Raw genomic sequence first — 23,150 nt, forward strand, 5'->3', positions numbered from 1 at the left:
GACAGACACCAGTATTGCCATCTGTACTGACACCAGCACCGACATTGGTATTGCCATCGGTACTGCCAGAAACCGATACTCCCACTGGTACTGACACCAGTACTGACACCAGTACTGACACCAGTATTGACAGCAGCATCGACACCGGTACTAGCACTGGTACTGCACGGACCAGTACTGACACCGTTACTAACATTGGTGCTGACAGGCACCGGTACTGACAGACACCAGTACTGCAATCTGTACTGACACCGTCACCAGTACTGCCACCGGTACAGCAGGCACCAGTACTGACACCAGTACTGAAAGACACCAGTACTGACACTGGTACTGCACACTGCGGTATTGGCATCGGTACTGCCACATGTACTGCCACGCTACAGCACCGACATCAGTACTGACACCAGTACTGACATGGGTGCTGACATGGGTACTGACAGAAACCAGTACAGCCACCGGTACTGCCACCGGTTCTGACACCAGCACTGACATCGGTACTGACACAGGTGCTGCACAGACTGGTACCAACACCGTTACTGCACAGGCTGGTACTGACACCGGCACTGATACCAGCACCAGCACTGGTACTGAGAGACATCAGTACTGTCACCGGTACAGCCACCGGTACCAAAATCAGTACTGACACTGGTACAGACACTGGAACGGACAGACACTGGTACTGCCACCGGTACTGACAAAACTACTGCCACCAGTACTGACACTGGCACCAGTGCTGACACTGGTACATACACAGGTACTGGCAGACACTAATACTGATAGACACTGGTACTGACATTGGCACCAACACTGACACCAGTACTGACAGACACCAGCACTGCCAGGGGTGCTGTCACTGCTACTGCGCAGACCAGTACTGCTGATGGTATTGATACCAATACCGAAACCAGTACCAACATTGTTACCAACATCAGTACTGAAACCAATGTTGGTATTGACACCAATACTGACACTGGCAACACCACCAGTACTGACACCGGTACCGACACCAGTACTGACACCAGGACTAGCACCGGTACTAGCACTGGTACTGCATGGACCAGTTACTAACATTGGTGCTGACAGACACGGGTACTGCAATCAGTACTGACACCAGCACTTATACTGGCACCAGCACTGGTACTGAGAGATTCAAGAACTGTCACTAGTACTGCAGGCACCAGTACTGATAGCCGTACCGCACAGTACGGTACTGGCATTGGTACTGCCACATGTACTGCCATGTGTACTGCCACGCTACTGCACTGACATCAGTACTGACACCGATGATGCACAATAAGGTACTGCACGGACCAGTACTGACACTGGTACGGGTAACGGCACTGACAGCAACATCAACACTGGTACTGACAGACACTGACACCAGTACTGACACCAGCACTCACATTGGTACTGGCACTGGTACAGACACCGGCACTGACAGACACCAGTACTGACACAGGTACTGACACCAGTACTGACACCGGCACCAACACCAGCACTGACACAGGTACAGACACCAGAATGGACAGACACTGGTACTGCCACGGGTACTTCCACCGGTACTGAACAGACTGGTACCAACACCAGTACTGACAGACACTGCTAATGCCACCTGTACTGCCACTGGTACGGCACAGTACAGTACCGCCACGGGTACTGCCACAGGTACTGCCACACCGCTGCACAGACCAGTACTGACAGTGGTACTGACACCGGTAACGACATCATTACAGACATCAGTACTGACAGTGGTACTGCATGGACCAGTACTGCCACCAGTACCCTCACCGGTACTGACACCAGTACCCTCACTGGTACTGACACCAGTACTAACAGACAGCAGTAATGCCAATGATACCGACAGCAGTACTGACATTGGTACTGACATCTGTACTGACACTGGTACTGACACCAGTACTGACAGACACCAGTACTGCCAATGGTACCGACACAAGTATTGACATTGGTACTGAAAGACACTGGTACTGACACCAGTACTACACGGTACGGTACTGACATCGGTACGGCCACGCTACAGCATGGACCAGTACTGACCAGTACTGACCGCAGTACTGACACCAGTACTGACATTGTTACCAACACTATTAGGAAAGCAAAAATCCAGCTCTTCAGGGAGTTGGTCAATAGGACCCCCTGGGAAACTGTCCTCAGGGAAAAGGGAGCAGAACAGAGCTGCCACATCTTTAAGCACGCTTTCCGTAGAGCGCAAGAGCTCTCAATCCCCAAGGGTAAGAGATCAGAAAAGGAAGGCAAAAGGCCAGCATGGCTGAGTTGAGACCTGCTGGTCAAACTAAAGCACAAGAAGGAAATGCAATGGCAGTGGAAGCAGGGACAGGGATCCTGAGATGGGTACAGGGATGCTGCCCGGTTGTGTAGGGATGGGGTCAGGAAGGCCAAGGTGTGGCTGGAGCTGAACTTGGCAAGGGATGCAAAGAACAATAAGAAGAGCTTCTGCAGGTATGTCAGCCAGAAAAGGAAGGTCAAAGAAAGCGTACCCCCCCGAGGAGCATGACTGGCAAACAGGTAACAACGGATGAGGAGAAGGCTGAGGTACTCAATGGCTTCTTTGCCTCAGTCTTCACTGGCAGTGTCTCTTCCCACACTTCTCGAGGGGATGGCCTGCAAGCCAGGGACTGGAGGAGCAAAGTCCCTCCCACGGTAAGAGAAGATCAGGTTTGAGACCACCTGAGGAACCTGAACACGCACAACTCTGTGGGAGCTGACGAGATGCATCCCAGAGTCCTGAGGGAACTGGCTGATGCAGTTGCCAAGCCACTCACCATGATATTTGAAAAGTCTTGGCAGTCAGGTGAAGTCCCTGGAGACTGGCAAAAGGGAAACATTGCACCCATTTTTAGAAAGGACAGCAAGGAGGACCCTGGGAACTACTGACCCATGAGCCTCCCCTCTGTGCCTGGGAAGGCCATGGAGCGGATCCTCCTAGAAGCTATGCTGAGGCACATGGAGGGCAGGGAAGTGATTCGAGACAGCCAGCTTGGCTTCACCAAGGACAAGTCCTGCCTGACCAACCTAGTGGCCTTCTAGGATGGAGTGACCACATGAGTGAACAAGGGAAGAGCTACCAATGTCGTCTGTCTGGACTTCGACACGATCCTCCACAACATCCTTCTCTCTAAACTGGAGAGAGATGCATTTGATGGGTGGACTGTTGGATGGATGAGGAAATGGTTGGATGGCCACACCCAGAGGGTAGTCATCAACGGCTCAATGTCCATATAGAGATAGGTGACAAGTGGTGACCCTCAGGAGTCCATACTGGGACCAGTACTCTTTAATATCGTCATCAATGACATAGACAGTGGGATTGAGGGCATCCTCAGCAAGTTTGCAGATGACACCAAGCTGAGTCGTGCGGTTGACATGCCAGAGGGACTTGGACAAGCTCGAGGAATGGGCCCACATGAACCTCATGAGGTTCAACAAGGCCAAGCGCAGGGTCCTGCACCTGTGTCGGGGCAGCCCCCAGTATCAGCACACGCTGGGGATGAAGGGATGGAGAGCAGCCCCATGGAGAAGGACTTGAGGGTACTGGTGGGTGAAAAGCTGGACAGGAGCCGGCAACGTGCGCTCGCAGCCCAGAAGCCAACCGTGTCCTGGGCTGCCCCCAAAGCCGCGTGGCCAGCAGGGCGAGGGAGGGGATTCTTCCCCTCTGCCCCACTCTGGGGAGACCCCCCTGCAGGGCTGCGTCCAGCTCTGGAGCCCTCGGCACAGGAGAGACATGGACCTGCTGGAGCGGGGCCAGAGGAGGCCCCAGCGATGCTCCGAGGGCTGGAACAGCTCTGCTGGGAGGCCAGGCTGGGAGAGCTGGGGGGGCTCAGCCTGGATCAGAGAAGGCTCCGGGGAGACCTTCCTGCAGCTGCCAGGGCTGAGAGGGGCTGAGAAGAAAGGTGGGGACAGACTTTTTAGCAGGGCCTGTTGCGATGGGGCAAGGGGTAACGGTTTTAAACTAAGAGAGAGGAGATTTCGACTAGATCTAAGGCAGAAACATTTCACACTGAGGATGGTAGAACACTGGCCCAGGTTGCCCAGAGGTACACCGGTACAGACACCAGTACTGACACTGGTACTGCACAGTACTGACATTGGTACTGCCACGGGTACTACCATGCCACTGCACAGATCAGGACTGACAGAGGTAGTGGCACCAGTACCAACATCATTACCGACATCAGCACTGACATCAGTACAGACACTGGTAGTATGCAGGCCGGTACAGCCACTGGTACTGACACCGGTACTGACACCAGTACTGAATGGACCAGTACTGACACCAGTACTAACAGACACCGGTAATGCCACCCATACTGTCACCAGTACTGACATTGGTACTGACGTCCATACTGTCACTAGTGCTGTCACCAGTACTGACAGACACTGGTACAGACACCGGTACTGCAGCATATGGTACTGACACTGGTACTGACACCAGTACTGACACTGGTACACACACCGGAACTGACAGACACTGGTACTACCACGGGTACTTTCACCGGTACTGCATGGACCCGTACTGACACCAGTACTGACAGACACCGGTACTGACACCCATACTGCCACCAGTAACAACATCGGTACTGATATCAGTACTGACACCAGTACTGCATGGTATGGTACTGACATTGGTATTGGCACAGGTACTGGCATGGATACTGCCACACCACTGCACGGACCTGTACAGACAGCAGTACTGACACTGATACTGACATTGGTACTGCACGGACCAGTACCAGCACCAGTACTGTGACTGTTACTGCACAGACCGGTACTGCCACCAGAACTGCCACTGGTACTGACAGCAGTATTGACACCAGTACTGTCAGCGGTACTGACACTGGTACTAACAGTGGTACTGCACAGACTGATATTGCTACCAGTACTGACACTGATGCTGACACAGGTACTGCACAGTAGAGTACTGCACAGCACTGGCACAGACCGGTACTGACATGGGTACTGACACCAGCACTGGCATGGTAATGACACCGATACTGCCAGCAGTACTGCACAGTACGGTACTTCCACTGCTGCTGACACTGGCACCAACACCAGCAGGGATCGGTCCGCACAGCACAGCACGGGATGGTGCAGGATGGACTGGGGTGGAGCAACAGCACGGGGCGGTACAGCACGGTATGTTACATCACAGCATGGCACGGTATGGTACGGCACAGCACGGGACAGTATGGGATGGTACAGGACAGCAGGGAGCGCGGTGGAGCAGGACAGCACGGCTCAGAAGGGTGCGGTATGTAATGGCATGGCACGGCACAACAGGGTATGGTGTGTCACGGCATGGCACAGCATGGCACGGACAGCGAGGAGCAGCATGGAGCAGTGCCTGCCAGTGCAGAGCAGTCTGGCAGAGCCCTGCGCAGCACCGTCTGGTCTGGTGCAGCATCACACAGCATGGCACGGCACAGCACGGCTCAGCACGGCATGGCACTGAGGGGCAGGGCACAGCCCAGAAGCATGCGGCATGGCACGGCTTGGCACATGTGGAGCAGGGTGCTGCAGAGCAGGGACACATGGTGCGGTGCAAGGACGCACACTCTGTCGTGGCACAGTAACACACAGTACATCATGGTCTAACATACGGTATGGTGATATATGGCACAGAATGGCACAGAACAGCGCGGCACTGGACAAGACACATGTGTGTGGCACGGCCTTGAACAGCACCGGCGGCAGAGCAGAGCACAGGGCAGCAGAGCAGGCACAGGAGGGATTGGTATGGCATGGCACGAGAGGGCACACAGGGTGCTAGTACGGCACAGCATGGCATGGCACAGCACAGCGGGGTCACACAGGGTACTGGTATGTCACGGCACGGCACAGGGGTGCACTGACGGAGCAGGGTGGGCCAGGAGGTAACTGCAGCATCGGTCACAGACCGGTGTTGCTGGCAGCACCCACGGGGTCTCTCTGAGCTGGTGGCCCAGGACCGTGTCCAGCCCCCAGGGACGGTGACCCCACCATGCCCGGGGCAGCCTGTGCCTGTGTCACCCCTCGGTGATGAGTGTCTCCTGGTGCTCGGCAGGACCCCCCGTGTGCCAGTCTGGCACCACTGGGAAGAGCCCAGGTCCCCCTCCTGCCCCCCCACAGGTGCTGACACCCACGGAGAGACCCCCCGGCTGGCTCCTCTCCAGGCCGGGCAGCCCCAGCCCCTCCGGCCCCCCAGCCCAGGGATGCTCCAGCCCCTGCAGCGTCTCACCACCTTGGCTGGGCCTTGCCCATCATGTCCCTGGCTCCTACTTGGGAGCCCAGCACTGGTCCCGGCGCTCCAGAGGTGACCTCCCCAGCGCCGGGCAGGACGGCGTGGCACAAGGCTGCGGTGCGGCAGGGTATGGCTCAGCCTGTTGTGCCAGCACGGCCTGGCACCGCATGGCTTCAGGCAGGATGGGACGGCACAGAGCGGTGCAGCACGGCACTGCATGGGTGGAGTGGGTTGGTATGGTATGGTGTGGTGTGGCATGGTATGGTGCGGCACATATGGTGGGGTAAAACACAGTATGGCATGGCGTGACACAGAGCAACGGGACAGGGTGCTGTGTGGGACAGCACAGCAGCACGTGGAATGGCATGGTGTGGTGTGGCATGGCGTGGCATGGTGTGGTGTGGCATAGCGTGGTGTGGTGTGGCGTGGTGTGGCACGGCGTGGCGTGGTGTGGCGTGGCGTGGTGTGGCGTGGCGTGGTATGGTGTGGCGTAGCGTGGCGTGGCATGGTGTGATGTGGTATGGCATGGCGTGGTGTGGTGTGTCGTGCTGTGGTGTGGCATGGTGTGGCGTGCTGTGGTGTGGCGTGGCATGGTGTGGCGTGACGTGGCGTGGCGTGGTGTGGCATGCCATTGGCACAGCACAGTGTGCTGCGGCACGTTACAGGACTGCGTCAGTCGGCACGGTACAGTGTGGCTCAGCGCCAGGCGATGCTGTGCGGCACAGCACAGCATGGTTCAGCCCCGTCCAGCCCAGTTCAGCTCAGTGCAGCCATGGACTGCCTCCCTGTACCACGTCCCCTGGCACTCGCCTACCAGGACACCCGCAAGGCCCCGGCCACCTGCATCTGCTGGGTCCTGCCCCACTGCCCCTGCCGCACCCGGCCAGGGTGGAACGGGTACAGGCATGGGGACAGGGACAGGGACAGCACCATGCCACCCCGCAGCCACTGCGACCCAGCTGCACCAGCCCCACCGGCCCCCCCCAGCACCCCCAGACAGAGCAGGGGGGATCTCGGGGTCTCCCCGGCTTTTATTGCATCCCAGGCACAGGCAGGCTGGGGCCAGCAGAGCCCCAGTGCCAGCAGCGCCACTGGGGCCCGGGAGGCAGTGCTGGCCCCAGTCACTGGGGGCAGTGGAAGAAGTGGGTGGTGATGCTCTGGGCGGGGGCAGGCTGTTGGGCCCCCAGCAGCTGGGCCACACTGGAGTACTGGTGGTAGCTGGGGCCATGGAAGAGGAAGACGCCATCGCCAGTGCACATGGCACCGTCCACATGGTCGTGGGGCAGAGGTGCTGGCTCGCCCGCACGCCGCGGTGTCTGCGTCAGGTCCACCAGCCGAATGTGGTCCCCTGCCAGCACAGCACCCATCAGCCCCACGCCCCGGCAGAGACCCCAGCACCAGAGGGTCTCGGCACACGGGCTGCCCACCTGTGATGAGGTAGAGGTGCGCAAAGCCAGGGCAGGTGAAGGCAGCGTCGGCACTGGGGACCCCCAGTTCCTCCTGCAGAGCCCGCGGGTACCCCAGCACCCGCCGGTGGCCCTGCTCCGAGAGGAAGATGGAGACCTGGGAGCCCTGGGGAGAGCGGATGGTGTGGGCCACAGGTGGGCACGGGTGGGCAGGGACAGGTACCGGAGAAGCAGCAGGCAGTGCAGGATGGCTGGGGATGGGCAGGGACAGGGCAAGGGGTGGGCAGGGGATGGGCAGGGACAGGGGGCTGCCTGCAGGCTGGGGCAGGCTCGGGGATGGGGTTTAGGGGGTGCCCAGGGGCTCAGGGAGGTGGGGGCTGAGGCTGTATCCCACGGGGGGCTGGGGGCAAGGGCAGCACGGCACTGGGGGGCACGGCAGGGTGCTGCGCCTCCACACCCCCAGGCTGCCCCAGGGAGGTGACGTCCCTGAGGTGCCCTGGTCCCAGGGTGACGGTCCCCCAGCAGCCCTGGTGCCAGGTTCGAGGCACCGGAGCTGCCCCTCCTTGGGCACAAGCCTGGGGGGTCTTGCTGGTGGCCAGCGGGCCAGCGAGCTGGGGCCAGGGGCAGGACCCACAGGGGGCGGGGCAGCCCCGCGGAGTCAGACCTGTATCAGGTAGGTGCGTCCGTCCCAGGCAAAAGCGGCGTCCACCTCTCCCTCCAGCCCCGGCCACGTCTGTCCCAGGGGCCAGGGGTGGTGCCCATCCTGCCACGAGTCCAGGCGGAAGGACAGACCCCCTGCGGGCTGCGTCAGTGGCCCTGCCCAGTAGACCCTGCCCCACGGACCTACCCCATGGCACAGCCACAACCACAGCCCACACCCCGCAGCCCCACAGCACAGCCAGCTCCACACTCCATGGCTCCACGGAGTGTCTGGGACCTCAGCCCTCCACCCCACAACCCCACAGCCCCCAGCGCTGCCATGGTCATGGCCACCCACAGCCCCCAGCAGTGACGCTGGCACGGCCAGCGCGCAGCCCCCGTCCCCCACAGCCCCTCACCACGGAAGGCATAGATGCGTCCAGTGTCATCGGAGAGGAGGGCCTGGAAGGGCATCTTGCTGCAGCGGTCACCGGCGTCCCCCCACGAAGCGTTCCCCTGCCCGTGCCCTGCCGGCAGCACCAGCGCTGAGGGCAGGGGCGGGGGCACGGGACAGGCAGCAGGGGCCAGACCCCAGGGCAGCCTGGGGCAGGGGTCCGGGGCCCCTATGCTGCTGTGGGCCTGGGTGCCCGAGCAGGCGGGCTCAGGGCCCCACGAGAGGGGGTCCCCAGGAGGGTCCCCAGGGTAGATTATCAGGGTGGGTCCCCGGGATGGTTCCCAGGGCGCATGTGGGTCGCCAGGGCGTGGCCAGGCGCTCACCTCGGCCCGGGCAGGGTATGAAGTAGTCGCGGAGGTCGCGGGGGTAGCCGGGGGGCACCTCGCCGGTGAGGGGGTCGAAGCGCTGGAAGTGGGTCCCCTGCAGGCAGTAGTACCGCTCCAGCCAGCGCAGGGCGGCGCTGCAGGGGCCCAGCCCCGGCCACGTGCGCGGCTTCGTCACCCGCAGCGCCAGGTCGAAGGAGTACACCGTGTCCCCTGCGCGACAATGGTACCGCTGGCACGGCTCCCAGCACCGGAGCCCCACACCCTCCACAGCCCCTCCGCGCCCCACGGCAGCCCCTCTGCAACCCACAGCAGCCCCCTGGCATCACCCTCCCGCCCCCCCACCCGCCCCCGGCGCCGGCTCACCCTTGAAGAAGAGGACGGTCTCGCCCCCACACTCCTCAGGGTGGCACTCGACGGCGGCGTCCAAGTCCCCGGGGACCCCCGGGAACTCGTCTCCCACGCGCCGAGGGAAGCCGGGACGCAGCTGCCCCCCAGCGTAGGCCCAGACCTGCTCGCCCTGCAGACGCCCCACAGGCTGAGACCCACAGGCACCACCTCGGGAGCCCTGTGGGGCCAGACCTGGGGGGAGACCCCCAGAACAGGAACCCCCCCCGGACAAGACCCCCTCCAGACCTGACCCACAGGCTGGGACCCCCGGGCCTGTCCCTCTCTGCAGCCCCAAGGACCCGCCCCACGGGCCATCCCCATGGACCCGCTCAGGGATCCAAGCAGAGGGGGAGACCGCCACCCCCAAGCAGGCTGCCTGTCCCGCCACGGCAGTGCGTGGGGCTGCCCAGCCCCATACCCCCACCTGCCATCTGCTGCCCCCCACCCACTCCCCGGCGCCCGCGGCCGTGCCTGGAAGAGGTAGAGGCTCTGGTGCTCCTGGGGGTGCTGCCGGCGGTGCAGGCGCAGCGCCGCGTCGACGGGGCCCCCCAGCTCCGGCCAGGATGTGGCCAGGGGGCGAGCGTGGGGCTGGGGCCCCCCCCGGGAGCTCTCCCAGACCTCCTCACCTGGGCAGGGACAGCGGCTAGCCCCACGGCGGGCAGCGGAGGAGCCATGATGCTGCCCCACACACAGCTCCCACAGCCCCCACCCCACCGTGACCCGCAGCCCCTCTTGCCCACCATCCCCCTGCCCTTCATTGTTCCCCAGAGCCCCATCTCCACCCCACTTCACATTTATCCCGACCCTCATTCCCCCCCCAGGCCCTCCATTGTGATCTGCCCCCATGGACCCCACCTTTCCGCCCATCCCTTCCCGATCTCCCCCAGACCCCATTCCCCTCTATCCCATTCCCCTCCCAGGCCCAACCTCCCAGTGCCAGGCACATCGTTCCCCATTTCCCACAGACCCACCCCACCAGGGCCCATGTCTCCCCCGTTCCCCCAGCCCAGAGTCTCCATTCCCCTGTCCCACATAGCCCGTCCCCCGCCGCCCAGACCCCATCTCCCACCATTTCCCCCAGACCCCATTTTCCTCCAAGCCCCATGCCCCGAGCCCCCCAGCCCCATGTCTGCCCAGTACCATGCACTCCCTGGTCCCATGTCACCCCCCCTCCATGTCCCCCAGCCCCATGCCCCCCTGCACCCCCCAGCCCCACCTCTGAAGAAGAGCATGGTGCCATTCTCGCTGAGCGTGGCGGCATCAAAGCCGCCCTCGTCCGTGCAGAGCTGGGCCAGGTCTGGGGGGGGGATCAGGATGGCGTGGGCCCCAAGGCAGACCCCCAGCATCCCACCCACTGCCCCACAGCACCTGCCGTGCCCCACACACACCTGTCTGCCCCACACACACCTGTCTGCCCCACACACACCTTGTGCCCCAAATGCAACTCTGCCCTCCTCCCCCCATCCCATGAGCTCTCACCGGTGTTGTTGCTGGGGGGCTCAGCCCCATGGGGGTGCCCTCCTGCAGCTGCCTCTGGTTTGCTGCGGGTCCTGGGGAGAAGCAGCACCATGTGCACATGGCGCAGCCCCCTGCCCCACACGCCCCCCCTTCCCGTACAGCTTTCTTCAGCCCCCTGCCCCAGTACCCCCCACCTCACACCTCCAGCTTCTCCATGTCCCCACTTCCCCGCAGGCCCCTGCCCCACACCCCTCCCTGGCACCCCACATGCCCCTTTGCAGCCCCACTCACAGGGGGTGGGCGCACCCCAGTGCCAGGGCCCAGGCCAGGCAGAGGACAGCAGTGCGGACCCCCATGGTGTGCCTGGGGGTCCTTCCACCGCCGGCCCTATATGGGGCAGGAGGGGTCATTGCACAACTGCCCTGCCCCGTTGCTCAACCTGGCCCGCCCCACACAACCTTCGTCCATGCGGGGTGGGGGGGGGCGGGGGGACACGACACACGACACAGGGACAGGGCAGTGCATGGGGGGGCAGGGCACCCCCCCGTACCACCCCCCAACCCAGCAGGGGCAGCACGGGAGCCACAGTGGGGGGTCGGGGGGTGACGGGGCTCACACCCCACTGGGGGTGACAGCAGGGCATTGGGCCCCGACACAGGGGACTGGGGACAGAGGTCAGACCCCGATGGGGCAGGGACAGAGGTGAGGGTCCAAGTCTAGTGGGGCTCAGACCCTGACTCAGCAGGTACAGGGGTGAGGGTCCGACTCCAATGGGGCGCAGACCCTCCTGGGGCTCAGACCCTGACTCAGCAGGTACAGGGGTGAGGGTCCGACTCCAATGGGGCGCAGACCCTCCTGGGGCTCAGACCCCAACACAGCAGGGCTGGGGACGGGGCTCAGACCCCAGCGGGGCAGGGAACAGGGTGAGGATCCAACTCCAATGAGGCCCCGACGCTGACAGGGCTCAGCCCCCAATGTGGTGAGGCTAGGGACAGGAGTTAGACCCCAGTGGGGCGTAGATCCCAACTCAGTGGGGCTGGACGTGAGGGTCCGATGGAGCAGGAACGGGGGTGAGAGTCTGACTCTGGTGGGGCTCAGCCCCTGACAGGGCTCAGCCCCCGATGTGGCAGGGAAGGGGACGGGGCCCAGACCCTTCTGGGGCTCAGACCCCAGCGTGGTGGAACTGGGGAGGGCATTTAGAACCCAGTGGGGCTCAGCCCCCTATGTGGTGGGGCTGGGGAGGGGGCTCCCCACCAGCAGGGTGCCTGGGGACCCTGCGAGCAGCAGGCAGGGGCTGGCACCATCCCAGCCCCTTCCCAGCAGCCCCCCCCCCACCCCACTGCTGGGAAGGGCCTTGTCCCCACTGCGCCTGTTTGCTCTGGCCACCCGCCGCGGGCAGGAGCAGGCAGGGATGGGCAGGAATGGGCAGGCAACCTGGCTCCGTGCCTGGTGCAGCTGGGAACACCAGCTGGGGTGGTCAAGGTACTGCCCCACATGGGGTGCATGTCCCAGGGGTAGGGGTGCACACCCGTACGTGGGGTGCGCATCCCACAGCTACTTGCCCCATAGGCTGGGGGGCAGCCCCTGTGTGGGGGTGAACCTCCGGGGGGGGGCACCCCCCATGGGGTGCATGTCCTGGGGTGCAGAGCCCTGTAGGGAGAGTGAGCACAGACCCCACCGCTCCCGGGACCAGTACAGACCAGTCTGACCCCGTCCCCACTCCCAGTACGGACCGGTCCAACCCCGACCCTGCGTCACGGGTCAGTGCTGGCCGGGAAGGTGTCCAGCAGTGCCAGCGAGCTCCGGGCACTGTGCCTGTCCCCGCTCTGCCTGGCATCGCCTGTGCCTGCTGCGGCCTGGGGGTCCCGCCATGGCCTGTGCGTCCTTCCGCAGCACTGGGGTCCCAGCGCAGCCTGGAGGTCCCTCCATGGCATGGGGGTCCTGCTACCCCACGGAGTGCCCAGGGATCCCCAGGAGCACATCAGTCATGCCCAGCAGGGCGCAGCCCCACCTCCCCGGCGTGGGTGCCTGGCCCCTGCCCGCTATCCCCAGACCCCGGGACAGGGGCTCCCACTACCGTACTCGGCGAGGCGTCACAACAGAGACCCTGGTGAAGGGAGGCTGTAGCCATGATGTGGGTCCACAGGGTGGGAGCTGCCCCCATTCCCACTGCCTCCCCCCCACCATCATGCTCCCGCTGTGGGGCTGGCACTTCTGGGAGGCAGGGTACTTCCAGAATACTTTATTTTGTACATACAGTTTGTCAGCGTGTGGCAGCAGCCCCACACAGCCCCGCTGTGGGGCGGGCAGGCAGGCACGCGCAGTCACCCCACTGCTGGGGCTCGAGCCAGGGGAGTGGGGCCGCAGTGCCGGGGGAGCGGGGCTGGCAGGGGGCAGCCCCTGTGGGGCACGGGGCTGGCAGGGGGCAGCCCCCATGGGGTGCAGGGCTCCAGGACCAGCCACCCCACAGCTGCCCCACAGCCCCAAGCAGCACGCGCGGCCCCCAGACCAGCCCGGTGGCTCACCCCACAGGCCCCCATCACCCCCATGCACCTTTAGGACCCCCGGAAGCAAGGGCAGGGGCAGTGGGGCCGCCGGCCCTGCCATGGGGCAGGAGGAAGGGCATGACCACAGCCCCATGGCCCCATAGCCCCCCAGGCAGGCCCTGCCCCAGCCAGACCTGTCCTCGCCCCTGCTCGGGGCCCGGCTGCCCCCCGGGATAAAGTGCACGTGAAGGCTGGGGTGGCGCGCGGGGGGCAGCGATGGCCGTGGGGCAGCCCTCGCCCAGGGCACCCCGCTGCAGGCGCTCTCCCGGGGGGCCCGTGGGCACCGTCCCGGTGCAGGCAGCGTCCCCGTCCCCGTGGCAGCTACTGCAGGTAGCGATAGGCCTTGAAGCAATGGTTGCCAGAGTCAGCCACCACCACGTGTCCGTCGGAAGTGAGGGCCAGGCCCTGCGGCCCGTACAGGGGGTCGGCGGCCGTGTTGATGTAGGAGAGGAAGGAGCCCGAGCTGTCGAAGACCTGCGGGGACGCGCACAGACGCTGTCGCTGGTGTCCCTGACACCACTGCTGCCCAGGCACCCCTCCGCCCCGGGGACCCCCCATGCCCCGATGGCCCCCGGCACGCCAGGACGCTGCCCCTGCTCTGCTGAGTCCCCCCGCCCCGTGCGTGGGCCAGTGCGTGGGCCACGAGCCCCAGCCCCTGCCTGCAGCCCCTGCCTGCGCCCGGGCTGCCTGCGGTCCGATGCAGATGGGAGAGGACACGGAGGGGACGGGGAGGGGACAGTGCTCGCCCAGCACCCCCCAGGGCCACGGCCGCGCCGGGGAGCAGAGTGGCCCCGCGGGCTGCAGGGCCGCTCCCCCCGGGGCAGCGCGGGGCGGCAGGGCCGGTGCTGGTGCCGGTACCTGGATGCGGCTGTTGCCCCAGTCAGCCACGATGATGTTGCCGTTGCCATCGACGGCCACCCCCGTGGGGGCATTGAACTGCCCGTTCCCCTCCCCGTGAGACCCGAACTTGAAGAGGAACTCGCCGTCCGCATTGTACACCTGGGGAGAGGGGATCACCGCAGGCTGCCCCGGCACACGGCACCGGCAACAGCGGGGATGGCCCTGGGCAGTGTATGGGAACAGGGACGTCGGCAGCCACTCGCCGCCTGCCACGGTGGCACTCACCTTCACCGAGTGGTTGTGGAAGTCCGTGACCACGATCTCGTTCTTGTTGTTGACTGCCACGAAGTGGGGCCCTGGGGAGGGGAGGGGGCTCAGCCCCGGACAGGGACAGGGGGCTCGGCCCGGCACAGCGCCAGCACCATGGGGACAGGAGGACACCCCTCGGTCCCGCGCCAGGGAGCGGGCGGCCTGGCCCAGAGCCCAGTTAGTGTGGTTAGTGCTGCGCGAGCAGCCGGTGAGGCTGGCACAAGGGGTTAGTGCAGGCGCTGCCCGGCGCCCCACGGCTGGAAGGGGGCACCCGGCCCCACAGCGGGACTAGCGCTAGGGATGGACCGAGACCCCAGAGCCCCCACCCACAGGGACAGAGCCCACTGCCAGAGCCAGAATCAGAACCCGCAGCCCAGAACCACAACCAAGAGCCCAGAAGTCACAACCCAGAACCAGAAGCTAGAACCCAGAAGCAGAGCCCCAGCCTAGAACCCAGAACTAGAACCAGAACCAAAACCTAGGCCCAGAACCAGAAGCAGAGCCCAGAACCCGAACCCAGAGCCCCAGCCCAGAGCCCAGCCCAGCCCCCAGATGTCCTGGTGCCAGCTGGGTGCCAGCCGCCGTCGGCAAGGCGTGAGGTACTCACCAGCCCAGCCCGGCCCCGGCGCAGCGGGAAGCCAAAGGCATGCAGTAAGGAAGAGGGGACTTGCCAGTCGGTGTATTACCATCAAGTGTACCTGCAAACTGCCGCTCGGCTGTGCCGCGGCTCCCAAACTTGGTGACGAGCTTGCCGTTGGACTGGAAGATGAAGACGCAGCAGGCCTTGTTGTCCACCACAATGATGTGGCCGTTGCGGTCCACAGCGACACCCTTGGGTCCCATCAGACGCCCGGCCCCGATCTTGGTCTGCAGCCGGGGAGGGGTGTCAGGGCTGGGTGCAGAGCCATGGCAACCCTTACTCAGCCACTGCCCCCTCACCTTGAACTTGCCCTCGGGGGAGAAGATGCTGACCCAGCGGTTGTCATAGTCTGCAATGATGATGTCCCCGTTCATGTCCACGGTGACGCCAGTCGGGCGCTGGAGCTGGCCAGGGGAGCGGCCTCGCACACCGAACCGCAGCCGGAACTGCCCCTCGTTGGAAAACACCTGGCGGGGGCAGTGTGGGGGGTATCAGCCGGGCCGGGGGGTGGGTTGGGGATGAGGAGGGGGTCGTGGTCCTACCTGCACGCACTGGTTATTGCTGTCAGCCACCACGATGCGGCCGCTGCTGGAGGTGGAGATGCCCTGGAGGTTGGTGAACTCCCCCTTCTCCCGGCCACGGCTTCCTGCGGCAGAGGGGGGGGGCTCAGGGCGGCCCTGTCTGCCCTGGGGAGCCCCCACAGCCCCGGGCAGCCCCTGCCGCTCACCCACGCGGAAGATGAGCTCATCCTCGATGGGGTTCTCCTTCTTCTTGCCGCTGCTGTACATGCTGGAGGGGCGCCGGACAGCCTTCTGCCGGATGTGCCCGCTGCTGGGCGACTTGACGCGGCGCTTGACGTCATCGGGAGAGGGGGGCACATCAGAGGCTTTGACGGCACGGACGCGGAAGGGACTGCCACGGATGGGCTGCCCATAGAGCAGGATGGAGAGGAGGAAGTCGCCCTCGGCACGGGGAGTGTAGAGCAGCTCGTAGGTGCCATTCTTGTTGTCCTGCACCTCCGCGTCGGCCGCACCGCCGTCCGGCGCCGTCACCTGGAAGCGCAGGCTGGCACTGCCGCTGCGCACCAGCTCCCCGTCCTTGTCCTTGGTGGTGACACTGAGCGAGGAGGGCTGTCCCACCACGGCGTGCCGCAGCCCCTCACCCGTGGCCACCGTCTTGTGCGCTGTGGCACTTGTGGTGATCAGCACGCCCAGGTTGAGGATGGACTTGCGGACGCCCTCGGTCTCCACGACATAGTCGAGCTGGGCGTTCTCATGGGGGTGCTCAGGGAACTCCTGGCTGGCCAGCTCGCTCAGCCGCTCGCTCATCTGCTTCTTCACCAGCAGCACCTCGGTGGCAGTGCCATGGTGCAGCGCCTGCTCGGTGAAGGCGCAGCTGCTGAGGATGCTCTCCTGGCCCTGGCGCAGGGCGTCCAGCTGCGCCTGCAGCACCTGCCAGGACAGGGCAGGTCACCCTCACCGTGGGGCTGGGACCCTCGCCAGCACACAGACCCTGGCCCTGGCCAGGCCCCGTGGCACTGCACCCGAAGCCAGGGCTGGCCGGAGCCTGGCTGCCTGCACCGGCGGGGCTGGCTGGTGCCGTCGGCACAGCCGCGGCACGTTCGCCTTTCCAGGAGGAGCTGGGCAGGGGCAGCAGGCAGGCACGGGGGAGGGACACTGGCGCGGGGGCGCGGGGCCATGGCGTCGCAGGGCGTCCGGGCGTTACCTTCTGCTTGGCCCCGCAGGTGGCCTCCAGGTCCCGCACCAGCAGCCCCTTGCGCTGCCGCAGTGCCGTCTCCAGCTCCTCGAAGGTGCTGCCGATCTCCGACACCGCTTCGTTCTTGCGCTCCACCAGCTGCTGGCTGATCTCTGACACCAGCCCGATGGCCGCCGCCAGCTGCGGCAGCCTGCCGAGGAGCCGGTGCTGGGTGGGCACACATGGAGGAAACCCCTGGCACAGCCCCAGCCCCATCGGCCCCCCCATCCCCGTACCTGCTCCTGACGGCATCCAGCTGCTGCTGCAGGGCCGCCTTGTGCTGCTCCACCACGTCGCGCAGCGGCACGGTGACGTGCTCCCGGTGCTCCCCCTCGGTGCACTCGCGGCACATGGCCGTCTCGCACGGCTCGCAGTAGAACTCCATCACCTGCGCATGGGCACTCAGGGCTGCCCGCAACGACCCCCCAGCACCCCCTGCACCCCCCAGGCCCTGCAGCCCCCCTGGGCCCCCACAGCCCCCCGGCCGCCGGGGCAACCCACCTTGCCCTCATGGTTGGGGCAGGAGAGGGGCTGGCCAGTGACAGCGCTGACGGGGTCCAGGCCGCGGCCGGGGTGGGGGCCGCAGCTCTCGGGGTCCCGCTGCAGCACCTCCATCAGGTTGGTGATGAAGAAGTTGTTCTGCAGGGCGGCAACGCCGCGCTCGGGCAGGATGGAGGTCTGGCGGCAGACGGGGCAGGAGAGGGTCAGGCTCTGGGGCGGGATATAGTTCTGGAGACACCTGGGGCGAACGGGGACAACCAGAGGGTCAGGACCTGTGCGGAGCGGGGCAGCGGGGAGTGGGGACGGGGGGCAGAGGGACGGACAGACAGACAGGAGGGGCTGGGGCGTGTGGCACAGGAGCAGAGAGATGAGGCTGGAGGGGCAGGCAAACAGCACGGCCGGACAGACGGACAGGAGGGCTGCACCGCAGCACAGTGGGGTGCAGGAGTGAGGGACAGGGTTGGCAAGGCAGACAGCAGGATGGACAGATGGACAGGAAGGACCAGGGTGCATGGGGCAGGAGCAGAGGGACAGGGCTGGAGGGGCCAGCAGACAGCAGGACAGACGGACAGGTGGGCTGCACCACGGCACGCTGGGTTGCACAGCACAGGAGCGAGGAATGGGGTTGGCAGGACAGACAGACAACAGGAGGGATCAGGGTGCAAGAGATGGGGCTGGAGGAGCAGACAGACGAGACAGACAGATTGACAGGAGGGCTGCACCACCGCACACTGGGGTGCACAGGGCAGGAGCAGAGGGATGAGGCTGGCAGGACAGACAGACAACAGGACAGAGGGACAAGGAGGGCAGCACATCATGGTGCAAGGGACAGGAGCAGAGGGATGGAGCTGGAGGAGCGGGATGGACAGACGGACAGGAGGGCTACACTGCAGCACACCGGGGTGCAGGAGCGAGGGTGGGGGCCGAAGGGGCAGCCAGACGGCAGGACAGATGGACAGGAGCGCTGCACCGCGGTGCTGGTGAGGAGCTTCTGCCAAAGCCTGGAGGGGTGGACAGACAGACGGACAGGAGGGGACAGGCCAGGCAGGGCCAGGCTGGGGAAGGGGCAGGGGCAGATCTGGGGGCGAGGGAGGCTCTGGGGGGAGGGGCAGGGGGATCTCTGGAGGGGCACAGAGAGAGCAGACATCAGTACAGAGCCCACTGTCGGCGAATGCAGCCGCAGCCCCCAGCCCCAGCCGTGCCCCCAGACCCCCCACACAACCCTCACATCCCTGTGCATCTCATGCCAGTGGGCACCAGCGCCGGACCCCATGCCGTGGGGCAGGATTAGTCCCACTGCTGCAGCCCGCAGGGCGGGGCAGTGAGGGGCTCAGGGGGGTTGCGGAGTTTGGGGGGCGTGGGTTCAGGCTGCGCAGCCCTCACAGAGAAGTAGGGGGTGCAGGGTGGTGGGGTCCCATCCAGCGGAGCGGATATGGGGGAAGGCAGCTGTGGGGTGCAGGGGGCTCGGCCCAGCCTCTCACCTGGGAGGGGCAGGGGGGCACAGAGGCCCATGGGGCCCTGGCTCACACCCAGCTGTGGGGGGGCTGGGGGGCAGAGGATGGCTCTGGCTGCCCCACAGCAGGTGTCGGGCAATGCATGGGGACCATGGGCAGCTCTGCCGTTGCTGTGGGTTTGGGGGATGCTCAGGGGATGCAGTGGGGCACAGCGGGGGTGCAGTGGGGTGCAGCGGGGGTGCAGTGTTATATAGCTGGGAGGCAGCAGGGATGCCATGTGGGTGCAACAAGGTGCAGTGGGCACAGCAGGGGTGCCGTGGGGATGCCGTGGGGATGCAGCGGGGATGCCGTGGGGATGCAGTGCAGTGCCAGGCGGGTGCAGTGGGGATGCAGCAAGGCCCAGGGGCACAGCAGGGATGTCATGGGGTTGCAGTGCAGTGCTATGTGGCTGCAGTGGGGATGCCATGGGGATGCAGTGGGGATGCTGTGCAGTGGGATGCCGCAAGGACACAGCGCAGTGCTGTGTGGGTGCAGTGGGGATGCCGTGGGGATGCCGTGCGGGGCAGGTGCAGTGAGCCACAGCAGCACCAGCTCATCTCCTGCAGGGGGTACAGGCAGGGAATGCTGGGGGGACGTGGCGAGGTGCAGTGGAGCACAGCAGGGGTACAGTAGGAATGCTGGGGGGTGCAGGGACCCCAGCTCCCCTCCTGCAGGAGCTGTGTGAGAGGGGTGCTGTGGGGCTGCAGTGGGATGCAGCGGTGGGGCACAGCAGGGCCCAGGGCGCAGCAGAGGGGTGCAAGCTGGGGGATGCAGTGTGATGCAGCAAGGCACAGTGGGACACAGCGGGGCTGGGGGCACACTGGGCATGCAGAAAGGCCCAGGGGCAACATGGGGATTCAGTGGGGCGTAGTCAGGATGCAGTAGAGCCCAGGGACGCAGCGGGGCACAGGAGGGATGCACCAGGGACACAGGGGGACGCAGCAAGGACATGGCATGGCCTGTGGGCACAAAGGGGATGCAGGGGTGCAGCGGGGCTGAGGACGCAGCGGGGTGCAGTGGGCACGCAGCAGGCGTGCAGCAGGGCCAGGGGCGCAGGCAGGCGCAGCGGGGCCGGGGCTCACCTCTCGCAGAAGGTGTGCAGGCAGGGCAACACCTTGGGGTTGCGGTAGCGGTCGAGGCAGATGCTGCACACCAGGAACTGTTTGTCAATCTGCCGCACCACCGGGCTGGCGCTGGCCTCCCGCTTGGCCATGACGGCGTCCCCGCGGCCCGACAGCACTCAGCCTGGAGGTGGGGATGGTCAGCAGGGCCAGGGCAGTCCCATGACACCCCCCAGCCCTGCAGGATCACGCCTCACGCCTGCCCCACGCACTGGTCACACAGGAACCTGCTCACCCCACAGTGGCACTCACAGCCCTTGGCCCCACATGCTCTGGGGTGCACAGCGGGGGCTCCCCCTGCTCCCCACCATGCCCACGGTCCCTGGGCGCCCAAAGCCAGCACCACGCCTGCCCCAGCCCAGCCCCACACGCCTCCACGACCCACAGCTCTGCCCCGCACCCCCGCACTGGGGTGCGCAGCACCCTCACCCCATAGCGGTGGGCCCTGTGTAAACCCCCTGCCCCAAGACACTCCCAGCAACCCCCCGCCCCACGGACCCCGCTGATCCCCTCCCCGCGCCGTGTCCCGGGCTGCGGTCCCCCTGCACCCTCCGACCCCGCCGGCGCCCCCCCGCCCGCCCTCCCCACGGGGACACACACCGGCTGCCCCCCGCCCCGCCCCACAGGCCGTGGGCGCCCCGCGAGGCCCTGCACCCGCCGGCCGATCGCGGCGCCCCACGCCGGCCCCACGGCCCCGCGCCTCCGGCCCCGCTCACGGCGCTGCGGCGGCCCCGCGCTCCAGGCCCCGGCGCGGCCCCGCCCCGGCCGCCATTGTGCGGCACCGCCCGCCCCGACGGCGCCGCCCCCGCGCCGGGACCGGGGCTCCGGGCGCCGGGACGGGGGCCGGAACGGGGGTGCGGGGCAGCGGGGGCAGCGCCGGCTCCGGCTCCGGCTCCGGCCCCGGCCCCGGCCCCGGGCACCGCAGCGGCCGCGGGTCTCGCCGCGATGCTGCGGGAGCAGCCCGGCCCTGCACCCCGCCCCTCCCTGTCCCCCCCACTCCCCCTTGTCCCTGCCCCCCCGTCCTGTCCCTGCCCCCAGACCCCCACCCCCTCCCCAGCCCTGTCCCCCACCCCTGCTGTCCCTGTCCCACTTCACCCCTGTCCCCAGCCCACACCCTCCTTGTCCGTGTCCCCCATCCTTCCTCTCCCTGTTCCCCCACCCGCCCTGTACCTGTCCCCCCACCTCTCCTGTCCCTGTTTCCGCCCCCCCCAGCCCGTCCCGTCCACCCCCCCACTCCCGACAGGCCGGCGCTGCCCCCCCCCTCCCCATAGGACCCACCGGGGCCGATCCCACTTCATCGCCCCCCCGCCCCACCCCCTGCCAGCCCCCTCCACACGGCGGGCCCGTTCCCAACGCGTGACACCCCCCTCTCCACCCGTGACATCCCCACCTGTGCAAACCCCGTCGCCACCCCTGCTAACACCATGCCCACGCGTGACGCCCCCCTTCGCCCCACTCACCTCTCACGCAGCCCCCTCCTCGCCCCGGCCCCCGCCGCGGGCCGGCAGCGCACATCCTCGGCGCGGCCCGGCGCGGCGCGGCAGGGACTGCGCCAGGGACGGGCAGGGCGGGCAGCTGCCAGACCGGACCGCACCACGGCGAGGCGGAAGGGGGGCCACGCTCCTTTACGCCCCCACGGCCTGCACAGGGTCCTCCCCGCGGCGGGACACCCACTCGGGAACGGCGACGCGTCGCCAGGCGGCCGTTCCCGAGTGGAGGTTCCGCGGGGGGGGGTCCCGTGCAGGCCGTGGGGGAGGAGAGCAGGACCCAACCCCCCCCAGTACGAATGGTCGGGTCCGGGCTGTGGCTCTGCAGTGGGGGGGGTCCGGGCGCGCCCCCCTGCATCCCCGGGGTACCCGGCTGTCGCCACGGCAACTGCATCCCGCCCCGGGTCCCCCCCACCTCCAAAGTGGGGGGGTCCTGGCTGGCAGACCCCAAAGCGGGGCGGAGGCTGGCCTGTGTGTTGTGTGCCCCCCGACCTGTGCATGGACACGGGTGGGGCAGAGCCCACTCAGCAGCTTAGATGTGGGGTGCAGCCGGCCCCGGGCGTGGCGGGGGGGGGCAGCATGCCCCCACGACAACAATACGGGGGGCATGTGCACGCTGCCCTTGTACGCACCCACTACCACCTGTGCAGGGGTGTGTATAGGTGTGCATGCTGTACCCGTCCACACGCACACCCATCCACCCGGGTGGGTGCACGCTGTGCCTGTGTGCACACACTTGTGAAAGTGCAGGCGTGTGCCGTGTGCGTGCATGCTGCCCCCATGTGCTTCACTCCCCCTTGCGCAGGTGTGTATACGGGTGTGCACACTTACCCGCCTGCGCAGGGGTGTGGGTGTGCGCGCGCTGTATCTGTGTGCAGCCCTCTCATCTGCGCAGGGGTGTGTAGGTGTGCACGCTGTGCGCTCCCACATACACGGGGGGGTGTATCGGTGCGCATGCTGTGCTGCACACACTCCCACCCGTGCAGGTGTGCGTGTGTGGGCGTGCACGCTGTGCCTGTGTGCGCCCACTCCCATCCCTGCAGGTGTGCCTGTCCCCAGCCGTGTTTCTGAGCGCCTGTGTGTGCTCCTGTGCCAGTTTGCACACCCGCGCACACCCCTGCCCCATGGGCGCCTGTGCACACGCATGCATGTCCTGCTGCTCTCTGCTGCCCTTGGGGCCGCAGGTGGGTATGCGGTGCCCCAGGGACCCTCAGGGTGAGCGTGCCGGGCCCTGTGGTGCCGCCACCCCCCACCTGCATGCCACGTGCCCTGGCACACGCCCCGGCACACGGCCCGGCACACGCCCCGGCACACGCCAGCTTACCTGCCTGCAGGAGCCATCCCGCTGCGGCACCAAGTGCCAGGCAGGCACTGGGACGGACAGAGGGCTCCAGCAGGATCTTCCCGACGTCCTCGTGGTGGGTCTGGATAGCCACTGCACTGCTGCTGGGTGTGGGGACACTGCGGGTGTGGGGGCCCGGGGTGTGCACACACCCGCGTGCAAGCGTGCAAGCAGCCGTGGTGCCTGTGCA

General features: G+C 66.0%; 2 protein-coding genes across 4 annotated transcripts; both read right to left on the reverse strand.

Moving 5' to 3' along the window:
• Positions 1 to 7,267: 7,267 nt before the first annotated feature.
• HPX (hemopexin) lies at positions 7,268 to 11,297 on the reverse strand. The gene is made up of 10 exons (XM_082014234.1): positions 11,218 to 11,297; positions 10,948 to 11,018; positions 10,685 to 10,765; positions 9,940 to 10,094; positions 9,445 to 9,598; positions 9,079 to 9,291; positions 8,721 to 8,828; positions 8,327 to 8,457; positions 7,684 to 7,828; positions 7,268 to 7,604 (listed from the first exon to the last, which is right to left on the reverse strand). Exons 1-10 carry the CDS (start codon positions 11,280 to 11,282, stop codon positions 7,378 to 7,380), a joined length of 1,350 nt encoding a protein of 449 aa, XP_081870360.1. The 5' UTR covers positions 11,283 to 11,297; the 3' UTR covers positions 7,268 to 7,377.
• Positions 11,298 to 13,793: 2,496 nt separating this feature from the next.
• On the reverse strand, positions 13,794 to 20,268 carry TRIM3 (tripartite motif containing 3; the record flags this gene model as incomplete). Of its 3 annotated transcripts, none has more annotated exons than XM_081997133.1 (11): positions 20,093 to 20,268; positions 17,518 to 17,755; positions 17,253 to 17,404; positions 16,987 to 17,167; positions 15,989 to 16,712; positions 15,804 to 15,907; positions 15,561 to 15,728; positions 15,320 to 15,488; positions 14,598 to 14,668; positions 14,331 to 14,471; positions 13,794 to 13,946 (listed from the first exon to the last, which is right to left on the reverse strand). In XM_081997133.1, the coding sequence occupies exons 1-11, from the start codon at positions 20,221 to 20,223 to the stop codon at positions 13,794 to 13,796; spliced, it is 2,232 nt and encodes a 743-aa protein (XP_081853259.1). In that variant the 5' UTR covers positions 20,224 to 20,268. The 3 variants fall into 3 exon arrangements, with proteins under 3 accessions (XP_081853259.1, XP_081853258.1, XP_081853260.1); XM_081997132.1 differs by having other exon boundaries at positions 15,308 to 15,488; XM_081997134.1 differs by lacking the exons at positions 16,987 to 17,167; positions 17,253 to 17,404.
• Positions 20,269 to 23,150: the final 2,882 nt, after the last annotated feature.

Source organism: Phaethon aethereus (genome assembly GCF_964289735.1).
Source record: "Phaethon aethereus genome assembly, chromosome: 1".
In the NCBI taxonomy this organism is placed as follows: domain Eukaryota; kingdom Metazoa; phylum Chordata; class Aves; order Phaethontiformes; family Phaethontidae; genus Phaethon; species Phaethon aethereus.

What these genes read in the sequence shown, in the direction of transcription:
- HPX (XM_082014234.1), bottom strand. Translation starts at nt 11,282, where the DNA reads ATGGGGGTCCGCACTGCTGTCCTCTGCCTGGCCTGGGCCCTGGCACTG. An exon ending in GACCGTCCTCTTCTTCAAGG is followed by an intron (nt 9,292 to 9,444) that starts GTGAGCCGGCGC and finishes ATTGTCGCGCAG; the next exon opens with GGGACACGGTGTACTCCTTC. An exon ending in GACGCACCTACCTGATACAG is followed by an intron (nt 7,829 to 8,326) that starts GTCTGACTCCGC and finishes CGCTCTCCCCAG; the next exon opens with GGCTCCCAGGTCTCCATCTT.